Source organism: Chaetodon trifascialis, chromosome 16, assembly GCF_039877785.1.
Source record: "Chaetodon trifascialis isolate fChaTrf1 chromosome 16, fChaTrf1.hap1, whole genome shotgun sequence".
In the NCBI taxonomy this organism is placed as follows: Eukaryota; Metazoa; Chordata; class Actinopteri; order Chaetodontiformes; family Chaetodontidae; genus Chaetodon; species Chaetodon trifascialis.
Genome location: NC_092071.1, coordinates 5,565,199 through 5,583,214, shown reverse-complemented (window position 1 = coordinate 5,583,214; position 18,016 = coordinate 5,565,199). Strand labels below are relative to the sequence as shown.

At 40.4% G+C, this 18,016-nt stretch overlaps 4 protein-coding genes across 4 annotated transcripts; all 4 read left to right on the top strand.

The window, feature by feature from the left end:
- Positions 1 to 5,911: 5,911 nt before the first annotated feature.
- Positions 5,912 to 6,871, top strand: or70b1 (olfactory receptor, family 70, subfamily B, member 1). The gene has a single exon (XM_070982960.1). It carries the CDS (start codon positions 5,927 to 5,929, stop codon positions 6,869 to 6,871), a length of 945 nt encoding a protein of 314 aa, XP_070839061.1. The 5' UTR covers positions 5,912 to 5,926.
- A 1,965-nt stretch (positions 6,872 to 8,836) lies between these two features.
- On the top strand, positions 8,837 to 9,787 carry LOC139344979 (olfactory receptor 52E4-like). The gene has a single exon (XM_070983424.1). It carries the CDS (start codon positions 8,837 to 8,839, stop codon positions 9,785 to 9,787), a length of 951 nt encoding a protein of 316 aa, XP_070839525.1.
- A 1,743-nt stretch (positions 9,788 to 11,530) lies between these two features.
- Positions 11,531 to 13,501, top strand: LOC139344658 (olfactory receptor 52N2-like). The gene is made up of 2 exons (XM_070982982.1): positions 11,531 to 12,418; positions 13,493 to 13,501. Exons 1-2 carry the CDS (start codon positions 11,531 to 11,533, stop codon positions 13,499 to 13,501), a joined length of 897 nt encoding a protein of 298 aa, XP_070839083.1.
- Positions 13,502 to 15,095: 1,594 nt separating this feature from the next.
- On the top strand, positions 15,096 to 16,061 carry LOC139344978 (olfactory receptor 52L1-like). The gene has a single exon (XM_070983423.1). The coding sequence runs from the start codon at positions 15,096 to 15,098 to the stop codon at positions 16,059 to 16,061; it is 966 nt and encodes a 321-aa protein (XP_070839524.1).
- Positions 16,062 to 18,016: the final 1,955 nt, after the last annotated feature.

Genomic DNA, 18,016 nt, shown 5'->3' with positions numbered 1-18,016 from the left:
ACTAGTGGAAATAACTTTTAGCCATTGTCAGGAATATATTCCAAGAATAACATTTAAAATGACCTGAACAGCACAATAATGTTTGTCTGTAAAGACAAGAAGTGATAAAGTGTGTGTGTGTGTGTGTGTGTGTGTGTGTGTGTGTGTGTGTGTGTGTGTGTGTGTGTGTGTGTGTGTGTGTGTGTGTGTGTGTGTGTGGACAAAATGCTGTCAGATTTCCTCCAGTAAAACCTAAAAATAAAAAAGTCCATGTGGACTGAGATAAATAACACACAAAGCCCTCAGTTTCCCCTCTGATTTGATGTCTCCGGTCATTCTTTACAATGAAGTGCCATAAAGGCCAAATACCCAAAATAATGATCATAAAAATGACAATAATTCAATTCAATTCAATTCAATTCAATATGCCTTTATTCATCCCGCGAATGATAGTAGGGCAACTAATTATTTTATTATTGATACTGATGAGTAGTAGTAATAGTAGATAATTGCTAGCAGATAAAAAGCCCAAAATGTTTGGGGCTTAAAGGACAAAAGTATTAATAATCAATGACATGAATGCTAAATAAGGAGAGGAGCAGCAGCACCAGGACGGTCTGAGTGGGTGATCGTCTTGTCACATGACAGCAGCCAGTGAAAACACATACTTAATTTTATGGGCTGACTTTTTGGAAATTTGCTCAAAACTGAAAAATGGTTACAGTGTGAAAGTTTGGCTTTCTCAGCAGCTTAGTCAGGCCAACGGAAGAAAATCTGACTCTTGTGCAGTGATGTGACCAGCAGGTGGAGTCAAAGTCAAATACAATGTTCATAACCCCAAATCAGTTTGTGTTTCATATCACATGTTCCCTTATATCTGTACAATAATTAGTGGTGGAAAGAACATTTACTCAAGTACTCTACAGTTCTGAGGTACTTCACCACATCTCAGAGGGAAATATTGTACTTTTTACATCACTAAAATTATTTGAAAGCTCTGGTTACTTTTCCATGGAAGATATGATTTTTCTAATTTGGACAGTTGTGGTGAAAAAATAAAAAGGGCACCAGTTGCATGTGGTGGGACACCAGAATACAGGAAGTTGTGATGCAACTATGGAGAAATATTATATTAACCAAACCCTGGTAAAGACTGACTGTTATATAGCCACACCTCTGTAAAACAACTGTTGTAAAAAAAACACAAGGAAACATTCCTTAACTATTTAACCATGTCGGGGTGTGTGGCGACAGCTAATTTTGTAGCATGTAGGGCAGCATGCATGGCAATTCATCGCATTGTCTCCACTGGAAGCACACACCAGAAGGCCCTGCATCCTTTTTCTTGCATGCTGGTCTACCGTGATTGGCCTTGACTCACAAAAGGTGATTCACCAGCAGTGAATCACCTTTTTTTCTGTGATGACACACAGAGAGGATGCAGTAATTATTGGGTTTTTCTGTTTGTGTGACATCCACCAAAACATAACTGATGCTCAACATGAATCCCTGACAAAGAAACCAGAAGATTCAGAGGGTGTTTAGAAAAAAAAAAAGAAAAAAAAAAAGCTCTGGTGGTGTTTCTGCTGTGTGTAACATTTTGCTCAGCTTCTTGGAGATCCCAGACACAAAAAACAAACTGAGTTTTTGCCGCCTGAGCACATTTAATCACATCTGCTGAGTAAAAACCCAGAAGTCCCTCAAATATGGAGCAGGATGTTTTGGGTTTTTAGCTGCTAACTGATTCAGATCTCCACAAACCTGCTGCTTGTTTGTATTAACGCTTTTTAAGATCACCAGCATTTGTTTTTTATTTTAGGTTTTGTCTGATTGCTTCTTGATGATTTCTCTTAGTATTGAAATTACTCTGTGGGATTCAATTCAATCAAAAAAATCAACTTGTTTGTTGTTAATTTGCTCGCCACAAACTTCAGTCAGCTGTGTGGTGGTGCAAGTAAATTGGGCTTGAACTTCTCTCTGCGCTCCTTTTTCCATTCTTTACTCAACTATTTCTGTCTTTTCAAGTGACCAAACAAGTGCAGTATTATCAATGTCTTCCAGTTGAAACTGTCTGAAAATATACACTGTTATCCCTTATTTATATGTTATTGCACCTAAATGATCAGGGCCTACAGCCATGCCAGCAGCTCTGAGACTAAAGGGGACTGACATTGGGACAGGGCTCTTTCCATGAAATTTTAGATATAATTATGGTAAGCTTTAGATTATGGCCCACAAGGAAATTCTTTCCAACAGTGTAATTTTGGTGTGCAAGTACAGTATGTGCCAACGCATGCTGGTAGGTACTGTTGTGGAAATTTCTGCATCAACCTATGCATAAACACACTGATGGTTATAAGTTAAAGAGATTATCAGTGTAGCTACTAAGGAGACACACCTCAGTAAAAGCAGCCTCAAACTGTTTTTCACAAAATGCAGTTTTTATCATCTTCTTCGAGACAAAGAACACTCTTCTGAATTCTTCTCATTCTTCTGATTAACTTTCTGAAGTTACCCAACATCTGACCAACTGGCAAGGGGCCGTAAGGTATGCATGCACTGACCATGACGTCATTGGTTTAGTAACTCCACCTCAAAATGTGGCCAATTACCACAAAGTCACATTCTGAACATACACTGATAACACTATCTCATATTTCTTAACACGTGAACATATACACAAGGGACAAATAGGCCTCCCCATCCTGTGTTCATCCTACATAGAACATCTGTTTTTCATCCTTTTGCCAGGTCACTGTAACACAGAAAATAGATTATGAGAGTATTTGACTTGAGTAAAATGATTCTGCTTCCACAGTACAAAGGAACACGATGTAAGTTAAGAAATGACGGGTGAGAACTTAAAAAGACTTTATACTACAGGTATACTTGTGTCTTAGCTGTGGCACCAGCAAGATATGCTGTGTGCTGTTTACCTTTCAGCATTTTAACATGCAAATATGAACATGAATTAGTTTCTAAATTAACAGGGAGAAATATACATACAAACTGTCAAAATATTGTATGTGAAATGTAGATTGAAAGTTATGTGGCAGACCCCGAAAGAGCTCACTGTGTTTGTTTGTGGTTAGAAACTCAAAGTTTGTTTCAACTGTTGCATGTTGCAAGCTCGGGGGACCACACTGCCCCCTGATGGTCCACCAGTTTCATCACTGTGTGTTCCAGTTGCCACAGCAGCCAGTAATGAGTGTTAATGTTTCAGAAACAAAGATGATCGTTAATGAGGTCTACTGTGAGCTGCTTCCTAACAAAACACTTAACAGTTTCTGATGGTAATTAGTCCCCTGGGAGCAAAGAGAGTGGGCCACTAATAGATGTTCATCAGAACTAAGAAGATAACAGTGATTACAGGAGCTAATGAAAGCTCCTGGGATCTACAGGGACTCAGCTGACAGCAAAACCTCTCTATGCTGATTTTCTATGATCCCCTAACAGTAAAGTTCCATAAAAGATCTCAAATTATTCACCTTGTTGAAACTTTATGGCCTAGTGATGAACTGATTGTGAACACAACTAATGTATGTTAGTGAACATGATCAATAGGTATTAGCTGATGTTAGCAGAAATTCTAGTAGGTTGAGTCACAGTTCGGGTAAGATTGCAAACATTTGACGTCAGCTTTTTATGTAATGGACAATTTTTAGAAAACCAATCAATAATCAAGTCAGGCAGAAGGATGAAATCCGTACTTTATTCACTCACTGCATGGACAATTATGAGAGATAACACTGGAGATATGAGATAGCCTAGCTTAGCATGAATACTGGAAGCAGTAACCGACATGTGTGTTTCTCTTTTGATGGAGCGAGGCGAGCAATTTCCCCCTGCCTGCAGTCTTTGTGCTAAGCTAGGCTAAACACATCCTGGACCCATCTCTGTGCTGGATACAAGAAAACAAGAGTTGCTGAAGATATGCACTTTAGTATAAGACATCTGTGCTCGTCTTGAAATGCCGAAAATAAATCAGAACTAAATGAATATCACCATGATCCGTCACAAATACACACACTCCTGCAGGTTTAGAGAAAGCGGTGATGATGGTGGATTAAGTGTGAGAGTAAAGGCAGAAGTCTGGCCTGCAGGCTGGAGTCTCTCCAGAGAGAGAGAGAGCGGTTCCCTGTCCGACGCCCCCTGAATGCCTCACGGTAGTGTTTATTCTATTAACCTGCAGGTCACTGAAACACCTGAGAGCTCTGAGGCCTTCAGGACACTAATTACAGTCCAGTGATAACACAGGTATACAAGGGCTGCAATACACACAAGGCAGCATGCAGCACTTTAACATTAAACTGTGTAGTTATGTCTGCCCTGTAATCAGTGTCATACCATAGCAGACTGCAGCTGCTTAACTTGACATATAAGATAAAGGATGCAGAATAATCGCTGGGGCTTTTATCCCAGAGTGAAGCAATCATTCAGACAACCTTAAAGGTCAGTTTGTGGAATTAAACTATCCAGTATTTTGAAACAGGATGTTTTTAAAGATGGGGCCACAAGATGAATAATGCAGGGCATCTCCAGTTGATTTTGTACTTAAGTGGTTCAAATTTCTTAATACATTTACATTTTAAAATGATTCAACAGTGATTTGCAAAAGTTGTTTGATCCTTTCAGAACCCTCTGGGACAACCCAAACTGTGATTTCATGTTATTTGTTGGGTTTGAACAAAGAAACTTTCCACTACAAAGAAGCAGGAGCTTGTTGATTCAGTTCAGCTGGTGGGGTGGGAGGTTGGCATTAGTTGAGGCTTCCCTGCAGGTCCCTTTGGCGTATGGTACTAATTAACAAATTGTTGCTGTAACAACATCAAACAAACAGTGATGGTGAAACAATGAGGTCAGTTTGCATTACATCACTCAGCCTGGGAAGCCACATGGCTCAGACCATACTGAAGCTGCTATCGTTTGACATCTTTTACTGCAATCTTTGACCTTTAAACCAATTAGTTACATTTGTGTCTGTTATGTAAACAGTCATTTCATATCCAGTGGCCAGAATCTTGAAGATCAAAATCTTGATCACTAGAAAATGTAAAGTCCAGTACGTCAAGACTTTGATCATTATCTTTGCCAAATGAAACCAGTCCTTAACCTTGATGTAACACTCCTCACATTAAGTCAGTAGACATATGCAAATAAATTAAGCGCAAAGATTGCAACACCCAACAGCCGATGACCAGGGAACTGGGATGTAGGAAAACCAGAAGGAAAAACTGAACTACATGGTTTCTGCACACAGGATATTATTGGCTGTTAGACTGCAGACAGACTCCATTCACACAGCACTTTAATTTAAACCCTTTACAATCTGCTTCTCATTCATACATGCAAACACACACAGATGGCAGCGAGCTACCATGCAAGTAGTATTAGACTTTTTGTGAGTTGCTTTGTAACATTGTTGAGAAAAGTGCTACATTGTAGTTCACTGTCTTGCTCAATGGCTTTTTGGCATGTGGACTGGAGGAGCTGGGGATCAAACTGGCAACCCTGAAGTTAGTGGAAGTTTTTGGGGTGCATATTTGGCTGTACATCAGCTTGATTTTGGGACTTTGGAGAGATAATAGCAAGTGCGGCCATTCTGAATTAGATCCTTGCATGTCACAAGGATGTTCAAACAGCAGCAGGACATCTGTGACTAAACCTGATGGCTTGTAGTTACGTCATCCATGACTCCACCCATGACTTCACCTCTATATGAATTGAATCAGGTTGAGGTAGTCCAGCAGATAGTTAACTAATGAGTATTTGGTGACTGTGAACACTGCAGGACAGCAGAAATAAAAGGTAATATTTTAATGGGTGAAGCTCTTGATCCTCTGCATTATGTAATGTAACATGTAATGGATGACTGATATCTTTTGTGTAGATTGGAAAGGCCTTGTATATGTGACAAATAAGCTTTTTCTGTTTTTGTTTCAGGTTGATGGAAAACTACACAATCAACAGTTTTATCCTCCAGCTGGAGGGGTTAAAGGTCACGGAAGTTTCCACATATCCTCTCTTTTCCTTTTTCTTTTTTTCCTATCTAGTTATTATAGTAGCTAATGTAGGCATTGTGGTCCTGGTTTTCATTGACAAGAGCCTTCACCAGCCCATGTATCTCCTTTTTTGCAACCTGCCAGTCAATGACATTCTTGGAAACTCGATCATGGTGCCTCGTTTGCTTTCAGACATGTTGCTGCCTCCACCCAAGCGCCTCATCAGTTATTATGAATGTGTGGTCCAAGCTTTCACCACACACATGTTCGGCACCACCTCCCACACTGTGCTCATGATTATGGCTTTTGACAGATACGTGGCCATCTGCAATCCCCTGCGCTATGCTACCATAATGACCAACAAGATGGTGATCAAGCTGACAGTGTCTGCCTGGGGAGTGGCCTTTGTTTTGGTTGGGATTCTGCTCGGTTTGACCATATGGCTGAACCGATGCAGGACTGTGATCACAAACCCCTTCTGTGACAATGCCTCCTTGTTTAAACTCTCCTGTGAGAGTGTGTTCATCAATAATGTCTATGGCCTCACTTTCACTGTAGTTCTGTTCACAGCTTCTATAGGCAGCATGGTTCACACCTACACTAAGATTACAGTCGTCTGTCTGACCAGTAAGAACAAGTCTTTGAACAGTAAAGCCTTGAAGACCTGCAGCACTCACCTCTTTGTATATCTAATCATGTTGTTATGTGGCATACTCATCATTGTCCTGCATCGCTTCCCACAGTACTCAGACTACAGGAAACTTTGTGCCATTCTGTTTCATATAATCCCCGGCAGCCTCAACCCCATCATTTATGGAGTTCAGTCTAAAGAGATACGAAAATTTTTGTCAAAACTGTTCGAGTCAGGAAAGATTTTGCCATCATTCTAATGCACATACCAATTTCTTTCTTTCTTTCTTTCTTTCTTTCTTTCTTTCTTTCTTTCTTTCTTTCTTTCTTTCTTTCTTTCTTTCTTTCAAGAAAATGTCATTTAGGAATGAATGTGCTTATCATGGCTTTATTCCTCATCATTTTTTAGCTTTTCCTAACCTAATTTTTAAAGACTGATCTACTAAAATTATGAAATGGGCTCTGATGGTACTTAGAAATTTGTTCTTGACCTTTAAATATCAAGAGATTTTCATTGTGCCTCAATCAATTTAATACAATGATGAATGCTGTCTACTGTCACATCTCTGATGCTATGTCATACATACCATTAAAATTAACCAGAAGTACACACTCTACTATAAAGTTAATTTCAAGGAAACAAAATACATTTGTGTGCATGCTGTGTCTGTAGAAATTAAAAAATTAAATAAATACATACATTGCAAATAATGTGTAGTGTATATTATTATTAATTGCAAAAATGATCTGCTGCATTGGAAGCAGGACAAATTTCTTTGTGGATCATATATGGAAGACCAAAACTGCCAAAAGCCAAAATAAAAAAATAAATGCTACTGGGATCACAGGTTGTCCAAACAGATCATCCATGCTGACGTGGTCAACTGTGAATATTTGTTAACAAAAAAATGGAAAATGAAGTGGGAAAGCAAATAAATTGGAGGAATTAATACAAAAGGTAAGGTAGGTAGGTACAAAAGGCCTTTACACTTGATTTATGCACTCTGATGTCCAAAGAGAGTTGAATGAAAGGTCTCTGATCAAAGGGGCTTCTTCAGTTCTTAGTGACTGGTGGAGAGTATTTAACTTCTATGGGGTCAAGGTCGTTGATAGTGTTCCTGGCAGTAAAACGGCTGACCTGAGGCAAACTGTAAACTACAGTCACATGAGGCCAACTGTGAATAGTTCTTAAATCTTCAGGGAAGATTTAAAAGAACAGCACTGTGGGTCCTTTGTGGGTCTTTTGAGGGATGGTTTCTCTGCTTTAAACAGCCGTCCTCACACCAAACCATCGGTCCCCCCTCGGCTGTCTGCAGAGGTCTGCTGTTTCAGCTCTGGTCCGCACTGGAGGATGGCTCATGATGGACAAAGGAACGCTAACAAACACACATACCCAAATAGCAATCATGTAAATGTAATTTAGCAAAACAGCAGAAATATTTGTTTTGACAGATGTTAGGATGTCTCCTTTCTTTGCTCCAGAAGTTTTGTTTTTTAGATTCATTTTGTCGAACCATGACTAGAAAACTGAAGAAGAAGCCTTTTACATTCGCAGCTTAAGCTATTTCAGAATTGTACTCTCAGTTATTATGAGGACTCTTAAACCCTGGACTTGTAGGCTTTTCCTTAAATGTTTCTTAAACTAGTCTGAAACTAGGGATGCACTGATCAGAACAAACTCTGACTGAAGGTAAATAATTGTGATGTGATCTTTCTATTTAAGGTGATGTGATATGAAGACACGATCATTATCGGCCCTGCTTTAGCGTCTTTTCACTGGTAAGTTTTAGAATTGATTTTCAGCTTTATGTCACTGATTTGCTGCTCCTGCATGAGCCAGAGCCGCAGATCATCAGACACGGCCCGTCCGGCTGTTCCTGTTTTATTAAGTGCATGAATTGATTTGCTTCATTGAAGTGAAATGTTTTGATCCTGATTCAATCACATAAACCATGTTGTAACTTTGTTTTGAAAAGTACTATATATATATAAAGTTTGTAATTTCTTATTTGGACAGAAATTGCCCTAGCACTTAGATTGGAAGATCCGTCATGTCTGATACCCAATCTGCTTAATAAGGTAAGTATACTGATACCAGCGTGGTGGGTCAGATAGATGCATCCCTATCTCTGACCGCATCCTGTGCACCTGTCATACATGCAAGAGTCTTGTTTTATCAGACACTTGCAGCCACATTTTCTGTAATCTTCATGCAGTTCTCACAGATGGAAAACCAGACTTTCAATGAGGATATCATACTCCTAGAGGGCTTAAAGGTCTCCTCCCAATACTCCATTCCTGCCTTCTTCCTCCTTCTCCTCATCTATATTTTTGCTGTGGTGTCAAATGTCAGTTTGGTAGCCCTGGTTTTCATGAAGACGAGCCTTCACCAGCCCATGTATCTGCTCCTCTGCAACATGAGTATTAATGATGTTTTTGGGGCCACGATTGTCACACCACATATACTCAGAGATATTTTCCTGCCACAGTCAGAACGGTACATTACTTATGTTGACTGTGTTATTCAGGCCTTCTGTATTCACCTCTATGCGGGTACCACTCACACAGTACTCATGGTCATGGCATTTGACCGCAATGTGGCCATCTGCAACCCTCTGCGATACACCACCATCATGACCAACAAAATGGTGGTGAAGCTGTCACTGTGGGCCTGGACAACAGTCTTAGTTCTAGTGGCGATCCTCTTGGGCCTCACTATTCGCTTATCACGCTGCAGGCACGTTATACTCAACCCATACTGTGACAACGCCTCCTTGTTCAGCCTCTCTTGTGAAAGTGTCCTCATTAATCACATCTATGGCCTCGGCTACACGGCGTTCCTGCTGGGCTCCTCCATCATCATCATGTCTCTCACCTACCTGAAAATCGCTGCAGTGTGTCTACGCGGTAAGAACAAGGCGCTGAACAGAAAAGCACTGCAGACCTGCACCACCCACCTGGTCGTGTACATCTTCGTGCTGTTGTCAGCCTTAATCATAGTCGTCCTGCACCGTTTCCCGCAGCTGTCGGACCACAGGAAAGCAGCGGCTGTCTTATGTGAAGTGACTCTGCCTGCCTTCCATGCTGTTATCTATGGGCTGCAAATAAAGGAGATCAAGCAGAGGATCAGTGCTTTGTTTTTCAGCTGTAAAATGCCTCAAATTAAATTGAAATGATACAAAAAGTGATCAGATAGTTGAACTGTAAATCTGTAAACACTTGTGTTGCACAGGATAGGTTTAGAAAATCTGATATTTTCTTCAGTGAAAAGAATCAATTAAATAATTTCTGCAGGGATCATGTTGAAGTGATGCTCTTTCTGGTCAGTGGTATTTCACAGAAGAGCTCAGTATGGCAGGCTTTATGAATCTGTTAAAATATAATTATATGCATATTCTTATTTCACTTTCTATAAAATAGAAATAGTTCTTCAGGAAACAAGTTTCCTTTGACAAGGAGTATTAAAATCTAAATAAGCTTCTTATCATCATTAAACCCTGTCAGATAAAAATAAAACATTTCAGAAAAGCTTCTATTATTATGACTAAAGAGCAGGATCAACAAGCAGCAAGCTAACGAGCTGCTGAAGTTTAAAGAGTCTTTCGTGAACGCTTTGTTGTTGGTGATTACAGATCTCAAACTGAAAATGTTTTTTTCAAATTCCTAAACAGGCTAGAACCACTTTCATGGGATATGACAGTAATCACTGTTGTGTTAATCACTTCATGACACAGTGTTGCAGAGTACCAACATGGGAAGGAGACAGTCAAGACTTCAGGATGATTTTAATAATGAAATGCTTACAGGCAGGTACAGGTAGGTAGACTGGAACACAGGTAGCAGGTAGGTACTGTATGTGTGAGCCTGGTTTAGCATGCAGGAAACCATGGCCCAATACAAAAGCACAAAGCAAAAAACACTCATGGCAACTCGGACAAACTATGAGTATTGGTGGAAATGAACAGGTGTAGGTACTTCTGGGTTGATTAAGGGAAATGGGAAGCAGGTGAGTGAGTGGGAAGGTCAGGTGACTGGGGGGGGGGTATTGGAGGGCAGATGAGGGAAGGTGGGAAAGTCTGAGGGCATCTGGTCAATGGGAGGATAACAGCAGTGATGGCAAGTATGTAAGTATGTATGGGAGGGGTGGAGAGGAAGAAGGAGTAAAAACAGACATTGTGAGGATGGCAGATCTGCCACTTCTACACCAGCTGCCACAGCGAAACAAGCAGCTCTCAAGCAAAACATTTGGTTATCCAGCACTACATGATATCAGTGTGTCAAAGCCCTAAAACATTTATTGGTCTATAAATTTACATAAATAATATCAGTTCCTGACATCTTATATGGATATGTTGAATTAACCTACAAGAGATGCACACGATGATGATGCCGGGCCCCGAGTGGTTGCCAGGCAACAGTTGACCTGTCATCATGTGACGCTGCTGCTGATGCACCAAATAAAAGCATCTGCTTTGTCACTTCTGGTGTGGAGCGGAGGACAGTTTGTAATGCCCTCAGCCGCTGCATCGTTGTGTATTTCTGCTGTCAGATGTTGTGTTGATGTAAGTGCAGCTTCGTTGTGTGTTTTCCAATAACAAGTCTTCACAGCATGCTGTGAGGAGAATGCATACCATAATAACATCTCGCTTCAGTTACAGATAGTTTGAGTTTTATTCGCCATGCTTTGTGTCTCTTTCTGCCTTCTCTCTGATGCATTACAGGGTGAATGACATTTTGTGTGTGCTGCTCACAGCATTGGGCTGTTTTGGAAATCTTAAAAAGCCTTTTGAAAAGAAGAACTTTTTTTTGTAATCAGGTAAACCAGTTTAAGGGCAGAAATGACACGTGATTTAATAACATGGATGCCCCTCTGACTAATTCAGAGTTCAGAGCAATAATTGTTATGTGACAGATGAAATATGGAAAACCACACTCTCAGTGAAGACATCCTAATCCTGGAGGGGTTAAAGGTCACCTCCCAGTCCTTCGTTCCTGCCTTTATTCTCCTCCTCTTCGTTTACATCTTCATCATGGTGACCAACATCGGCCTGGTAGCTCTGATCTCTAGGTGCAGGAGCCTCCACCAGCCCATGTATCTGCTCCTCTGCAACGTGAGTATTAATGACATTTTTGGGGCCACGATAATTATTCCTCACGTGCTCAGAGATCTCTTGCTATCAAACTCGGTGCGGTACATTCATTACACCGACTGTGCCATTCAGGCCTTTTGTGTTCATCTCCATGCAAGTGCCTCTCACACTGTGCTCATGATCATGGCTTTTGATCGATACGTGGCCATCTGTAACCCCCTGCGTTACGCCACCATCATGACCAACGGGATGGTGGTAATGCTGTCAGCGTTGGCCTGGATGGTCTCTTTGGTGTTGGTGCTGATCCTCATGGGCCTCACTATTCGCCTGTCGCGCTGCAGGTGGATCATATTCAACCCGTTCTGCGACAACGCTTCCCTGTTCAAGCTGTCCTGTGAAAGCGTCCTAATTAATAACATCTACGGCCTCACATACACTGTGGCCCTGCTGGGCTCCTCCATCGGCAGTGTAACCCTCACCTATCTGAAAATTGCTGTAGTGTGTGTGGTCAGTAAAAACAAGGTGCTGAACAGAAAAGCGCTGCAGACCTGCACCACACACCTGGCTGTGTACATCATCCTCCTGGTGTCCGGCTTCATCATTGTGATCCTCCACCGTTTCCCTCAGCTGTCGGACCACAGGAAAGTGGCCGGAGTCCTGGGACATGTTGCCTTGCCTGCCCTGAATGTTGTTATCTATGGGTTGCAGATTAAAGAGGTCAGGCAAAGGATTATTATTTCGTTCCATAACAATAAATTAGCTGTAATGGAAGTAAAATGATAAACATGTTTATACAGTCAGAGAATTATCTTCTGTATGGATCATGTTGAAATGATGATTTGAAATGAAATAGAGAAATTAGAATTATTTTGTGGTACTGATCTCTTAATCACAAACTTGTGAAACTCGTGTACAGCGTTCAAACTGCTTTCTTCTTTATCATCTGTATTTCTCATAAAGGCTGTAAATCCTGGCTCAAATTCAGTATCCTATATTTTTATTAATCATTCTTAAATTGTATTCAGTAGCTTTAATGTTCAGGTTCCTTTCATTATTTTTGATTGTTTCAAATACTTTTCTCAGAATCGTGACTTTAAAGATATTAAGTGTAAAATTTGCCACATTGTTTTGTGGATGTCCAATCAGTGTTCATAGTAAATGTGGTCAGCTGATGCAATAAAGTCCTCAGTGGGTTCAATATCGACTGAGAAAGCAAAATCTTTTCTTCCACCACCAGCACCATGATTTGATGCGTACAGTGACATATTTGATGTTATGGAAGAACGACAAGTTCTCAGCTCAGATTTTGATCCTGTAGCAGCACGTCACAGTGGAAAGGCGATGCAGAACAGGGCTTGTCCAGTGGGAATCCAAAATGGATGGAAACCAAATCTCCCTCTTAGGTGTGATTTGTAATTCCTGATGGGGTTTTCCAATGTTTCATGGTTCAGGCTTGTTTTTACATGTAGGCCTCTCGCTGGCTTGGAGTACTGACAGAAGTCTTCTCTTCCTTCTGATTTTCTGATGCCTTTAATGGTTTTTTGTGACCATTAGACTACAAATTTGTTGTGAAGAGAAGGGATAAACTTTGGTGATCAGACCCCATCAGGAAGCAGATCACCATGGGAAGCGGTCCTGAATCAGGTGCTTCCAATATGAATGAAACTCCCTCCCAGAGCCTGGGCTTTAGTGGTGGTGATGGCCAGGCATCCACAGCTGAGGTGGCGAAGGTGAGCGTGCCAGGTAAAGCTAACGACTCTGTGGGACACAGTTGCGGAGTGTCTTCTGTAGCTTCAGTAGAGCTTTCAAAACAGAGGAGTGGAATTTGAAAGAAGTGGGCATTTGGATGCAGTGAGTCTTCAGTGTCTAAATCTACATTATACATTTCTGTCAAACAATCTCAGATAACAAGTATCCAGCAGGAGGAAACAGTGTTGTTTGTACAAGATTGACAGCAGCTGCTTGGTGACAGAGTTCACACAACAAAGCCTGGGAGGGCAAATATTGAGCTTATAAAAAGTGTCTCACCTCAGGTCTGAGTGGAGGAGTTCATGTCACCAGAGGTAAGTATAACACACACACTCGTAGCAGTATAGAAATTATATTGTGTGTTTACTGAATAATACCAGTTATGTTTCTGTAATTTTAGAAATGTTGCAAAAAATGTATGTATGTATGTATGTATGTATGTATGTATGTATGTATGTATTTATTTATTTATTTATTCTTATTTATTTCATATTCTAAAGACAGAGACCATTTTATGTAATTGCATTTTCTCCGTCTTAGATTATTGCGATGGCTTTTGCACTTAAATGAAAATCTATTGACGGGCTACAGGTGAGCACCTGTTTAAGCCTCTTTACACTGGCTCCATGTGTGTTCTATTACCCTGCTGTGTTACACTTGATATTAAAGTACAAATATTCAACATTAGTTTCTTATTAGCAGGCATATTAGTACCGAATTGGCTCTTTATTTGTCATTATAAAGCACATATTAACGCCTTATTCTGCATTCTGTAATTACTACTGTATGTCATTTTCCCTCAATAACCTCTGAATTACTGCTTCCCAATGATGAGAAAGAAAGTTGCTGTTCATAAAACTCACTATCTCCCGCAATAAGCCATTAATAAGTGCTTTATAACGACTGATAAAACGCTAATAGGCTATTGATATGCGTGCCAATAAGCAACAGTGAATGTACCTTCATAGAAGACCCTTATAGATTACAGCCTGGTTCCTTGGTTTATGTCTTTATGTGTTTATGACCTTAAAGCTGACTGAGACAAAACATTTATAGTTTGCACTGTGAGCCACGAAACCAGCCTGCCTGAACCTTGCTTTATTGGTTTCTTTTTTTACTTTCATATTGAAGGAATAAACTGTCTGAAACACTTTGTAACTACAAATATAGACTATTGATACGTCATCATTACTCTGCACAGTTCATGCTTTGTTTTCACATCTACGACTTCAAAAACACTTGTTTTTCAGTAATTATATGTTATATTGAAGTGAATTAGTGAACTTGAGTAGAGTACTTGGCCACCACAGTAGGCTTTTACTTTGAAGGATGGCTTCTTATCGTAAATGACATACAGTATGTCCTGTTTGACGTTGACGTTATCAAATCTATGTTGAAAACTTATTGTTGTGTATTGTTGCTATGATCTCATATCAGATCTCATGTTTTAATATACTGAAAATATCTTCCATTTGTATTTCTAAATTTTGAAGAGGTGCTTTTTAGGTGGTGCTGCTCACCCAGTTGTCCCACTGTTGGACAGATAACTATATCTATCCTGTTATTATTATCTTCAAAAACACTATTATTTTTTGATAGGGTTTATATATTTGCTCTCTCTCTCATCCTCGCTAGGCTTCGGCTTATGGAGAACCAGACTTTAAGTACAGATATTCTGCTCCTGGAGGGGTTAAAGGTCAACCCCCAGTCCTCCACTCTTGCCTTCATCCTCCTCCTCCTCATCTACATCTTCGTCATGGTGTCAAATATCAGCCTGTTGGTCCTCATCTTCATGGAAGAGACCCTCCATCAGCCCATGTATCTGCTCTTCTGCAACATGAGCATTAATGATGTTTTTGGGGCCACAATCATCATTCCTCGTTTGCTGAGTCAGGTCTTTGTTCTGAGGACAGAACGCTACATTCATTACATCGACTGTGTCATTCAGGCTTTTTGTGCTCACATTCATGCAAGTACCTCTCACACTGTGCTCATGATCATGGCATTTGATCGATATGTGGCCATCTGTAACCCCCTGCGTTACGGCATCATCATGACCAACAGGATGGTGGTGACGCTGTCGGTGTCTGCCTGGATGGTCTCTTTGGTGTTGGTGCTGATCCTCATGTGCCTCACCATCCGCCTGTCACGCTGCAGGTGGATCATATTCAACCCGTTCTGCGACAATGCCTCCCTGTTCAAGCTGTCCTGTGAAAGCGTCCTCATTAATAACATCTATGGCCTCACATACACTGTGGTCCTGCTGGGCTCCTCCATCGGCAGTGTAACCCTCACCTATCTGAAAATTGCTGTAGTGTGTGTACTCAGTAAAAAAAAGGTGGTGAATAACCGGGCCCTGCAGACCTGCACCACACACCTTGCCATGTACATCATCCTGTTTGTGTCTGGTGCCATCCTCATCATCCTCCATCGTTTCCCTGAATTTTCAGACCACAGGAAGATGGCAGCCATCTTGTTCCACGTGGTCCCTCCTGCCATGAACGCTGTTATATATGGAGTGCAAATCAAAGCAGTCAGACAAAAGATTTTCACCATTTTTACAAAGAATACAGTAAATGTGACAGAGGTGAAAGGACTCAGTACTGATTGAATGTAAATTATTGTTAATAAAATAGTTGCACGTACTGGAATGTTGAGTCAAAAACATAAAAGCCTACTATCTGAACGATCTGCACAATTCACAAAACAGGCAAACAATAAATAAAAACAATAAATAAACCATTCAATAACAGATTTGTTAGGTTTGGTGGTTAACAAATTAGGGTGTTTTATGAACCATATTCAATACTGAGCTGGAGCTCAAACCTACACACAGTCTAAAGACCCCCTCTAACATCTAGACCTTAGTTGTAATCAGCGGCTTTAAAGCTTCAGCTCACAAACCTCTTACATTTCACTTGTCACACGTAGCAAATGATCACTGATTCACAATTCAGTTTTCAAGTCAATATTATAGTTTACTGATATTTGGACATTTAGTCTGTGAGATCACAAGTATACCTCTGCAAAAGCAACAAACCGCTGTTAATAAGTAACATTTATTTCATCATAGGGAGGACAGACAGCAGCAGTGACTGTATTTGCAACCGTTCTCATTTAATATTAAAGCAAAATGTGCATTAACAATGACAGTGACTAGGTTTAAATCTAACATAAGTGTATATATAATAACAGAAGGAATTATCATTTTTTTTGTGTTTAATTTCTCTTTTACAGCAAATCCCTTTTCATAGGCATACAATGTGTAAGACCAGGACTGAAACCTGGTCATGGATCAGGGATTTACAGCTCACTACAGCTGAGCACTCATGTCAAACTTGTTCCCCCCCCCTTATGATCTTCCACTCCCTTTGCTGGCAGTGTTATATCCAGGCCTTGCTGTTTTGACTGCTGCACACAAACCTAACTACCTATCAAAACTCAGCCCTAAAAATGGATTACTTGCTGTATGTTCCATGTAAACATCAACTGCCCTATTCTAAACAATCTACTGTACAATGCATGGCACCAGTGCATTTAGGCACACAGTTAAGTGTCCTGCTCCACTTTTCCAAGTTAAACGGTGTATAATATAGGTGCAAAATACGTTGCAAGATGCAAAAGGGTTGTATTTAGTCTCTTAATTAATCAGGTGTGTCTTGGGCCTAACTTGAATTCAAACACCCAGAGTCTCATCTCCTGTTCCCTTTAAACTTCTGGAGAAGTGAACAGTTGTCTGCTGGGTAAATGGATCTGCTCGCTCACAAAGTGCTGCAATGTCCGCTGCTTTCAGGGCCACAAGTCTGAAATATGATCAAATCAAGGATGACAGCGTAACAACATAAGTTGAGAGAAGTTTTATTAAACAAAAACATCAGTTTTGTCCATGTAGAGGTAAAGGCCCTCAGGGATGTGAGGTCCTATGGCAGAAACAACCCTGACTGGAGAACCAAGAGCCGTTCAGGCAGCTTATAAAAGTGTCTGCCAGTCGACCTTTGGATTACTGGAGGAGCTGCATGTCAACAAAGGTAAACCTGCCTCTCACACACACACACACACACACACACACACACACACACACACACACACACACACACACACACACACACACACACACACAGAAAACTGTTTTCTATAAAACATTCACACTGTTAAAATAAACAATATATGCAATGAAATTTACAATGTTAATGATTTTCTTTAAATTTGTCAAGAGTCACATGCAGAATACGGCAGGATATACTCTGATTTCAGATATGGTGTAAGGCTTCAGAGCGAATGTTTATTTTTTCTTTAAAGGCACATCTTGATGTTGTGCTTCAGCAGCCAGAAAAAGATCCCACTGTGAACAGGGGAAGATTTCAAAGTCCTCATAAATAGTACATGAAATATTTAGGGCCCAAATTTAATATTCAATTTTATATTTGGGGACAAAATTATGGCATGTTTGTTCATTCCTTTTTTTTTTGTAGCCCATCATATGACATCCCTCACTACAGACCTACATGGCTGCATTCAATTTGGACAATTTGTTGCCCATTTTTCCAGCAGGAAAGGGAAACAGCC

What these genes read in the sequence shown, in the direction of transcription:
- LOC139344658 (XM_070982982.1), top strand. Translation starts at nt 11,531, where the DNA reads ATGGAAAACCACACTCTCAGTGAAGACATCCTAATCCTGGAGGGGTTA.
- LOC139344979 (XM_070983424.1), top strand. Translation starts at nt 8,837, where the DNA reads ATGGAAAACCAGACTTTCAATGAGGATATCATACTCCTAGAGGGCTTA.
- or70b1 (XM_070982960.1), top strand. Translation starts at nt 5,927, where the DNA reads ATGGAAAACTACACAATCAACAGTTTTATCCTCCAGCTGGAGGGGTTA.
- LOC139344978 (XM_070983423.1), top strand. Translation starts at nt 15,096, where the DNA reads ATGGAGAACCAGACTTTAAGTACAGATATTCTGCTCCTGGAGGGGTTA.